This window comes from Raphanus sativus, unplaced genomic scaffold (assembly GCF_000801105.2).
Source record: "Raphanus sativus cultivar WK10039 unplaced genomic scaffold, ASM80110v3 Scaffold1527, whole genome shotgun sequence".
Classification (NCBI taxonomy): Eukaryota; Viridiplantae; Streptophyta; class Magnoliopsida; order Brassicales; family Brassicaceae; genus Raphanus; species Raphanus sativus.
The window spans coordinates 10344-21502 of NW_026616837.1; the positions used below are offsets into that span (position 1 = coordinate 10344).

An 11159-nucleotide genomic window follows, 5' to 3' on the forward strand; every position below is an offset into this window, starting at 1 on the left:
TACCCGAACTATGAGTTTTTGGAAAAAACATATCTATACTTTTTTCTTGTGCGAATACATGTCTGAACTATATAAACTTTGAATTACATACCCGAACTTATAAAATCCACGCTAATTCATACATCAATATTAACACTGTTTAATTATAGTTAATGGCACTGATTAGGATGATTATGTGGCTGATTAGTCAGCTTCACATACAAATATGATGTATAAAAGAACATATTATAATGGGCTAAATTTTAAATCTTATGGATCGAATATGATAATTACGATGTTGTATAACAATGGCCCGAACAATTTAATATTTTACCCAAAATAGTTATCATATTTGGCCCATAAAATTTAAAACTTAACCCATTATATTATGTTCTTTTATACGACCCGTTTGTATATAAAACTGACTAATCAGCCACATAATCATCACAGTCAGCACCATTAACTATAATTAAACAGTGTTAATGTCGATGTATGAATTAGCGTGGATTTTATAAGTTCGGGTATGTAATTCAAATTTTGTATATTTCGGATATGTATTCGCACAAAAAAAAGTGTAGGTATGTTTTTCCCAAAAACTCATAGTTCGGGCATGAATAAGCCGTTTTCCCGGTTGTATTGGTCCAGCACCAAGTTAAGAGTAGATAAAGTCTTTATGTACCCTATTGCAGCATGGCGCAAATTTCATCCATTGCATTAAAAACAGAACTCTAAAATTTTTTGGAAAAACAGATCGAAGTGATTGAAATTTTGGAACCGTTCATGTGGTTGAATATATTAACGAAACAAGTCTAAGTCTCTTTATGTAAAGGACTCAATGGTCAATAACTTTTTAGAATACCCTATCTTTCTCTATATCTACGTATTATCCTCTGTATACTCAGTGTGGAAAACCCAGTTTTTCACTCACGAATGAAGCACGTCCCACTCGACTACATTTTGTTAGAAATATCATTAAATTTGTAATCTTTACTGTCTTACATGTCTTCACTCATGACCAACTAGCATAAGCATTTACTATAAGTAAACATACTAATTTCTAACCAAATTTCTGACGGAACAAATATTCGTCGAAATTTTCTGAAGAATTCTAACGAATTTCTGAGGAATATGAAATTTTACTATTTGTCAGAACTTCGTCGCAAATATTATAGAAATTTCCAATGAATTTTCTTTTGTAGAAAATAATCGACGAAATACAAATGATTCCTAAGAAAATTTAAACGATATATATAAATTTGAGGTTTATGTTTTCAATGTAATTTTCTCATAGTTGCAATGTCATAATAAATCAGCGTTAAAAAAAGATATAAAGTATTCAAAATAAATAATAAACCAGATACTTACAAGATCACCATGATATATATTAAGTAATAAATATGATCTGTGTTAATAATACCTCAATTATTTAAAGCTTTATTATATACTAGGATAAGACCTGCGTTTTGCGCAGGGTGAGGTTAAATATTTAAAATTTCAAAACATATAGTATTGACATATTAAATATTTATATGTGTTGGATTTTATTTTGATATCTATATAATTGTGTGTGTGTTTTATATAATCATCTATATGTTGGGTGGAAACCATTTGTAATTGTAATTGTCGACAAAAAATATTTTGAATTTATCAAGGCATGGTCAATTTAGGCTTAAAATTTTTACATTCATAGTTTCACAATTTTACATAAAATTAAAATGAAAATATTATAAAAAAAAACAACTACATACTGGGCTAGCCTTTAAAGTTAGACATCAATTATAAGTGTGGTTCTGTATGGGGCATACCAACAAAATTTATAAGATCCTATTATCAAACTTTTTTTATGGGCCAAATAAAATGAATACTCTTAAAACAGATAAAATTCTGAAATAAACATATGTGACTTTTTATTTGAATTTTCCAACTATGGTTTATCTCTTGCTCTCCTCATTTCATCGGTTCAGAAGAGATATTCTTCAATCTCTTTTTCTGAACTTTGTTTTTGACAGCTGAACAAAAATCTTTGATTTATATCAAATCCCAAAGTATTGACGATCTCATTTTCTCTATACAGTTATGTATGGCTTGGATAATCAATAGCTTCATGTTTATTATACTTGTTTTTTTTTAACTTGTAGAGATCTAAAATTTAGAAATGATCAGATCTGATATTTATTTGTTTTTTTAATTCTCCTCAACACTGTATATATAGTCATAGTATCAATGGTTTCTGAATAAATAATTAAAGCTACAATGGATATTATTGACACTAAAATATACACAAATTAAATTCATGAAATATTTAGTGTATTATTTCTAATTAATTTGTTTCCATATTAAGTTTTGCTTGATAAAGAAGAAATACAAATTATTGGCAGGTTATAGATTCAAATTTATTAAAATGTGTGTTTAAATTAATATAGTAATTAATGACATATGTAAACTTGTTCAGCAATATATATTGAGTTTCTTCACTATTTAAAAAAATCAAGTCAAGATACCATATACTTCACACTTTCCGAAAACATAACTATAATATTGTCGTCGCTCATAGTAATAATACCTTTAATGGTTCGAAGTATGCAATGCCAAAGGTTTAACACTCAAAACTTTTGTACATCATGACACTTAGCTGAATATTATCTTAAAGTTTAAGCTTAAATTTTTTCGTGCATCATGACAATTGTGCACATTAGCTACAAATAAATTTACATAATAAAAATGTAACAGAACAATATATTCTCCACTCTACAGCTTTAAGAGATTCTTGATTATATGTTTGTGATACTGATACGAACTCAAAAGTATTGTGTATAAAAGCTTAATGTATAAATTTATAACCAATATCAGCAAGATTCATAATATGCTAATACCCCTTTTTGTTCGAAATCATCAAGTAATTAGGAGATATTAAACTTGTTTAAATGTTTGACTGACTGAGTTTTTCCAATAATGGTCTTATTACAAAAGTAAACCTCATATTAACGGTGAACATATATCCATAGTGTTTAGTTTTTTAAGTTTTGTTTTTGTTAATGTTTCATTTTGTATCATCAATTGGTAGATTGCATTTTTTTAATATTTGAGAGACGAAACGTTCCATCGTACGATTCAATACTTTGCTTTAGCTAATACACTATAGTTTATAGTTAATGTTTTTTAGCAAAAAATATAAATCGAATGTGGACCAACCAGTTTTCCAATTGAATATTATGCTGTCACATAGGATTAATTGAGTACTTAATTGTGTGCCACATAAGATGTAGTCTCTTTTTAATTAATACAAAATTGAGGTTACATATTTTTAAATGCTTTCTTTTTAATATATAGGGGATATTCTCGCAATGTATCCATCTTAAAATCTTGAATTTTGTGTGCTTTCAAGTGTTTTCAAACATTATGAAGATTATAAACCCTTAAAGATCATCAATTTATTATCAATGGCTATTATCAGTCTGTTTTAGCTAATGTTTTGAAACCCCAATATCTAATTCGTTAGAAATTTCTGACAAATATGTTTCTAACGAATTTCCGACGGATATAGTATATTTCGATGGATATCCGGCGAAAGTGGTATATTCCGACAAATTTCCCACGTAAAATGGTATATGCGTCGGAAATTGAAAATTTTCCGGAAAAACCGTGTAACTTTTCGTGAAGCACCAAAATAGAAAAACTCCAACGGAATTCCGACAAACACAATCCATCCGAATTTTTAAACATTTAAACAGGAAAAATTCTTGTTTTTCATTTCAACTCTTTTTCTCTCTCTAAGCTCTCTCTATTATCTCTCTCTCTCTCTCTCTCTCTCTCTCTCTCTCTCTCTCAGATGAAAAACAGCTGAAAACAGCCACAAATCCTTCTTCAAAACTCCCCTTAAATCATGTTAGCCTTTTATCATCCTTTCAATAACGATATATGTTAGTTTGTATATGTGTTAGGTTAGAATTGATGTGTTTTAGGGATTGAGTGTTAGAAATGAGTTAGGTTGGTTAATATAGGATATATAATGTTAAATTTGTGTTAGAATTGTTAGTTTTAGGATTTTTCATGTTAGATTTAGGATTTCAAATTTTTTTTTATGTTCTATAAGTTTGTTGTTGTTTTAACTCATTTTGTGATTTTATAAAAATGTTTTAAGCTTTTATAAAATGTTTTAAGCTTTTATAAAACGTTTAAGTTTTTATAAAAAAATTATGTTTGTTGTAATTTATTAAACGTGTAAGTTTTTTTTAAAAAAAAAAAAACTTTTTTTAGACTTTTAAAAATGTTTTCAATTTATAAAATAAATCTCTTTTTTAATTTAATTAAACATGTTTATAAATTTTTAGAAAAATGTTTCAATTAATATTTTTTTAATAGAATTTATAAAAAAAAAATTCGCTTTGTCTCAAAATATCTTCAATTTATAAAACGCTTTATGTTTTAAAAAACTTATAAAACGTTTATTATCAATGATTTTAAAAATAATTATATTATGAAAATCTTTTTCTAATTTAAAATTTAATTTTATTTATATATAAAGATTTAAAAATATTTATTATACAAGATATGTAAATTTATTTTAATTAATTAATTTAATTATTATATTTTAAATAAAATAAATAAAATATGCACTCAAAATTATGTTTGTTGGAATTTCGTCGAAAACATTTTTGTCAGAATTTCTTCGCAAACTTTTCCGTCGGAATTTTGTCAGTTAGAATTTCGTTAGAAATTCGTCAGACCACCCGACAAAATTCTGATGAATTTTTTTTGACGAGACAGAACCGACGATTTTTTTTTGGAAATTTGTCGAAACTGATTTATTCTGATAGATTTTTGACAAAAATCATTCGTAGGAAACAATATGTTTTCTTTGTAGTGATTAACCAAAACCTTTAGCTCGGTCCAAGTTTCATCAAGCTTGTTCCAAAATTGGAGTGACGAAACTTCCTCTATTTTACGAGAGCATGTTAAAAAACACATTTGTACAAAACACAGATATAACCACGGAAACTACCACCACAATTCCATAGAAAAGTCAAGAAAATCAAAAAATTAACATGGAATAGTCACAAAACGAGAACCTTGTCATTTCGTGGAAAATTCATGGCAAAAGTGCTACAAATTTTCTAGGAAATAAAATGTGGCAAAGAATAGCCACAATTATATCATGAAAACTATGTGAAAGATTTTCAACGTAAGAAACATATCAATTCATGTAAAAAGGATATGATTTGCTACGAAAAACAATATGTCAAAGAATAAGCACCGATTATACCATGGAAATTCCGCTGAAAAGTTGTAGCAATCTGCCAATCCCTATCAAAAATATGCTACAATTTCCTACTATTTACTTGAGACCAAATATATTTCAAATAAAATAATGTTAAACTAGATCATGACCCGCGCGCCTGCGCGGATTTATCTTTTGATTCACATATTTTATATACATGTTATATATTATTTAAGATTTATAATATAAAAAGTTAGAATGATCCGGAACAAAAAAAATCGATCCGAACAAAAAAAAATCAAATACCTACTTAGATCCAAATGTTGAGAATTCGAAGAACTCATACCTGAAATGAACAGATTTATACCCGACCAAGTGAGCTAAATTTCAAACATAATATCTTTTGTTATATTTTTAATTCATTTTTTTGGGTTGGTGAGATTTACTATTTATTCGGAAGATTTTTGGCTAACTTAATGGTATATATTCGTACGTTTCTTTTTTTCTGAACAGGAAAAAAAAAGATTTGGATCTATCTTATATAACAAATTGCTGCTATAAATAATTTTTATAAAAATTAATTTGTAACAGTAATATATTTTTTTGTTATAAATTAGTATATCATGGTTTATAGGTTCAAAGAATAGAGTTAGTCGTCTTCATAGTATTGTTAATATTGATAGATGCAAGTTAATAAATACAGATAATATATTGTATTATTAGTAATCTGTCGTATAGTATTATATGTTAGTGGATGTATTATTAATAATCTATCTTATAGTATAATATTCTAGTGGATGTATCTACCTTATAGTAAAATATATGCAATATAAAGAAACATGCGTAGTGGATATAATAATAAGGTAAGAAGTGAAAAACTATGGTAATGGTTGATATTAGTTATTTATAAAAAGGCATGTCTAATAATAAGTAAATTAATATAACATTAATTACATAAGGTCCAACTTTAAAATCCACCTAGAAGAAGTTGTAATGTTTCTGTTTTAATAAGATAGATGTTGCTATGGTTTCAAATCGTAGCAATTTCGTGGTAACTATACCCAAAACATTTCACCAATAACTTTGAGTACATATAGTAAAATTAAAATAAGCCGAAATAAAAATTATAGCACTTTTGTGGCTATACTATTGTCAAATGTCCTACCAATAAATTCTTGCACAAATGAAGAAATAAAAACAAAAAAAAACATGAAATTTTTGGGGTAAATGTTAGGGCTGGACAAAAAAATTCCAAATCGGAAGAGTCGAGACGACCCCGATTCGAAAACTAGTTCAGAATCTGACCAAAATTGATTAATGTTGGGTTTTACTAACCCATGTTCAACTTTACATTATCTGATTAGTACGATATTTTCTACTTTGGGCCCGAAAGCAAAGTCCGCATGGATTTGGTTTTGAGTGCCTTCCCAAAAGGCTCTGTACTAATCAGAGTTGGACATCCCTTTATATACTAGACATTATTTGTCTAAACTTCTAATATGAGACTTTGTTTGCATTCACAACAAACTTCTTCTCAAACCAAGTACCACATGAACCCTTAGTTTCCAACTTCCAGCGAAACCTGGTATACGTCTTGTACCGCCGTAGTCACCAACATGACTCTTCAGCTAACCCTTGTTACACCATTAAGATTTATCCACCTAACCCTTACTGCACCACTAGGACATTCGCCACCTAATATTTACAGCACCATTAGGAATATCTACCTAATCTTGTTCGTCGTTAGGGAGAAACTTTCGATATAAGTCTCCGACACCACTTAATCGCGAAGTCACCTTGAAGATTCTCTTCCCACAACCGAAGCTTCTAGGATCTTTGACTGGCCTCTGCAACGCACCCGTCCTTCCAATGGAAGTGGAGCCTCTTCGAACTTGAAGGATATTTTGGTCTTCTTGCAGATATTCGTTATCCCTGTTCTGATACCAATTGTTGGGTTTTTACAAATCCATGTCCAACTCTACATTGTCTGATTAGTACGATATTGTCTAATTTGGGCCCGAAAGCAAAACTCGCATGGATTTGATTTTGGTCTCTTTCTCAAAATGCCTCGTACTAATCCGAGTTGGACATCCCTTTATATACTAGACATTATTTGTCTAAACTTACAATGTTGGACTTTGTTTGCATTCACAACAATTAAATATTCGAACAAATTCAAAATTTTAGTATTTTGAGAATCAAACCAAATTCGAGCCGAACCGAAATAATTTAGGTACTCTAATGTATCGAAAATAGGTTTTTATACCTAAATATATTAATTATTTTTAAAGTTAATGTATATTAAAAAAATCTAAAATATATAAGATATTTTTAAATTGTCCAAAATACTTGAAAATATATACAAGGGGTCAAAATTAAATTTCTGAAATAGCTAAAGTATACTCAAATTTATATGTAATAGTAATTTGTTTATATATTTTGAGAAATTTAAACTGTAAAATGAATTTTTAAATTGTAAAAAAAATAAATGGGTTATCTAAACTGGTAAAGATCTGAACCGAACACAGACCAAAATTTAAAATTATCAGAGTGAGAATGGAATCTTTAACCCCGAATAGACAACTGAACCAAATTGATATCCGAATTCCAACCTTGATAAATGTCTTGGCGAATTTTCTAAAGTGTCATCCCATCCATCATATTTAGTGCAAGAGAAAAAATAACATATTCGAGACAAAAGAAACCACAGAAACTTTTTGTGGTAAATGTTGAGGAATGAGGAATGCAATTCCTCTCAAAACATTAATGAACGTGAAATATTGCGGTGAGGGCATCCGTGGCCAAGAGTAACTTTTCTGAATTGAATGAGAATATGGACTCGTCAATATAGCACCATAGCATAATAAAGGTTTAAACATTTTTATATATGGGGTTCAAATCCAAGACTATACATTTTTTTTACAGATTAGAGGAGATCCAAGTTTTAAGGACTAGGAAGAGCAATTTATTATATAATTATGCACACAATAGAAGAAAAGTTTAAGTATAACTAAATCTAGTATGGATCTTTATAATACGGTTCAGGTAATGCAATTAGGCGTAGATTTTTATAAGACAGATAATATTTTCGGTTGACGAATCGCATATATAATTTTTTCATAATTGTAATATTATAATAAATCAGTGTTCGAAAAGTCCAAAATACCTGAAAATATATACAAATAATCAAAATTAAATATCTAAAATATATGAAGTATAGTCAAATTTATATGTAATATTATTTTGTCTATAAATATTAAGATAGAGGCAAAAAAATTGTTTATTACCGACGTGGGAATAGAAATGTCGTATATAGAGACGAGAAAAATTGGTAGCTAGCGTGGCTGTCATTCACATGGATTTTGCAGAATTAGCAGTTTGTTCGGAGAGTCAATATGAGTTGTGTATTTTTTATGACAAAAAAATTATCAATCCAAGAAAAAACAAATTATCAAAAGAAAACGTGTCTCGTCTCTCTCCTAGACCTTCGCCAGAAGAAAAAAAAAATACACAGTCGCTCCGGTCCGGCGGCGCGTGAGCGCGCGTTCGGTGCCGGAGCCTCCTCTCTCTTCACCCTTTGTTGTTTCCTTCACTTTTTCACCTGTCTCTCTTTCCCCATTCAATATGGTCTTGGATCTGCATTAGGGTTTTGTCGGTGGATTCACACCGAGGATGGGGGAGTGGGTCGTGGTGGTTGGAGTCGGTGATTATGGCCTCAAAAGTAGATCGTTTTCTCTCTAGATCTGCTCTGGGACAAGCAATAGTGGTCAGTGTGGAGGGATGCGTAAGGTTTAGCTGCGGACGTACCTTGGCGTCTTGCTTGGGATTCGGAGTGCTGCTTCTGTTCTTTGGAGTCAACGGCTCGTCTCAGTGGTTGCTCATCGGTGATGGTAAGAACTTTTGGCGAGTCCAGCCTTAATTTTGAGAGGATTGGAAGGAGATAGTTGTTTATTGGAGTGAATGCTCCTTTGTTAGTCGATTGCCATCGAGTTGATAGTGTGATCGATAGTCCTGGATTTGGTGTGGTTTTTATCCTGTTACCGGCTGTGAATAAGACGTATTCTAGAAGCTTTTAAACGCTTCGCTGTGGGGTGGTAGTGCGTATGAGGCGCGTGGAGAATCCGTTCAAGGTCTAACTTCTCTCGATTCAGTTTATGTGTTGGTGATGTCTGTGTGCTTCATGTCTATCTCGTTGCTCTTCTCATCTTGTGCTAATTGTGGATGAATCCTCGTTAGGTTGAGCACTCCTATCCTGGAGTTATGTTTTACTATCCTGCCTCTCGTCTTTGTTAGCTGTAAGAGTTTATGTTTTATCCATCTTTTGTCTCCGGGTGATACATGTTATCTCGCTGGCCTTTAACTCCGGAAGGATAGGCAATGTCCTTGCCGGCTTTGTTTGTAAACTTTGTTTGATCTAATCTTAATCTACCAGATGATAAAAAAAAAAAATTATCAATCCAAAATTGAATTATAGCAGACCGACTTGGGAATAGAAATTAGTCGTATATAGAGTCAAGAAAAATTGGTTGCTAGCATAGGTGTAAGGACATGTGCATTGAAAGTTCTTGTGAAAAGTTCACACGTGTTCCTAGAAAAAAAGTAATAAAAAAATACAAAACCAATGAACTCTTCTCTCTTCGCCTCTTCCGCGTGATACCGTTTCATAACTGTGCCCCACGCGACGTGGCAGTCTACTATAAGTCAATATTTTTTTTTATTTTAAAAAAAAAATATATCAAACGAAAAAAGAATAAAAGAATAAAATATTAATGTTGTGAACTCCAATCAGGGGTTTACTGATGGGCATCCCTAACGGACCTGAGCCATAAACTGATTAAGAGCCCAATATATTCTGGGATGCTTACGTGGCAACTTAGTCCACCTGTTATCATGTCTCGCTTTGTGATTGGTCTTCAAAAGTTTTCTGACGTTCTCTTCTTTCATCGATTCCCCCGACTTCTTTAAAGAAGATTCAGATCACCAAAAGCAAAGCATCCACCGCCTTTCATCGCCATGGACGCCATTGATTCCGTCGTTGATCCTCTCAGAGACTTCGCTAAGGATAGCATCCGTCTCGTTAAGCGTTGCCACAAACCAGATCGCAAAGGTATTATTCTGTTCTGAAATCAATTGATTCTTCTGGATCTCTCGATCTGCAAATTGACCTAAGCGATGGTGTTGATTTTTCGTTGTAGAGTTCACGAAAGTTGCAGTTCGCACGGCGATAGGGTTTGTAGTGATGGGATTCGTTGGCTTCTTTGTGAAACTCATCTTTATTCCCATCAACAACATCATCGTCGGCGCCACTTAGGTATATATTCGTTTGCTTCTCCTGTGATTGGATTATACAATGGCGTTAAGAAGAAATGTCTTTATGTTTAGTACATTCAATATCTGAGATTGTTGAAATGTATAGAAACCGTAGCTATTTTGATTAGTCATATACAAGTCTAGAACCTAACTACTTAGGATTTGTGTTGAGCATTTGTCTTTCAAGGGAAAGATTGTTGAGGACGAACATTTGCCTTTCTCGTAATCGTGATTTGAAAACCTTTTTTTTGGTTTTGCAGGAATCAAGGAACAGAGTTTTGAGAGAGAGAAATTAGAGTTTTGCTGTTACAAGAAGTCACATGTCAGTTCAATGTTTTATGCAATCGGATTCCATTTGTTTCTATGTTTTTCTTTCTTTCTTGATTTGTTCACAACTCAAAAATCGGAATTGTCTTGAATGTAGAGCAAACTAACTTCAGGAAGTTATGACCTAGGATCATTTATACACTTAGTATGTCTCTCTTTTACACCTCAAACCTCGACCAGACTCCCCTATATGGTTAACAATATAGAAAGACAGGCTTGTGTTCAAAAAAAAAATCGTATGGGTATACCTTTTATGTTTGAGGCTAGTTACTTGCTCTTCTTCTCCATTTCATAACCAAAGATTTGGAACATCTTGCTTTATTTC

General features: G+C 31.2%; 1 protein-coding gene across 1 annotated transcript; it reads left to right on the forward strand.

Annotated features, from left to right (window-relative positions):
* The first annotated feature begins 10115 nt into the window (after positions 1 to 10115).
* On the forward strand, positions 10116 to 10975 carry LOC130504367 (protein transport protein Sec61 subunit gamma-1). The gene is made up of 3 exons (XM_056998987.1): positions 10116 to 10304; positions 10393 to 10508; positions 10768 to 10975. Exons 1-2 carry the CDS (start codon positions 10211 to 10213, stop codon positions 10506 to 10508), a joined length of 210 nt encoding a protein of 69 aa, XP_056854967.1. The 5' UTR covers positions 10116 to 10210; the 3' UTR covers positions 10768 to 10975.
* The last annotated feature ends 184 nt before the right edge of the window (positions 10976 to 11159 follow it).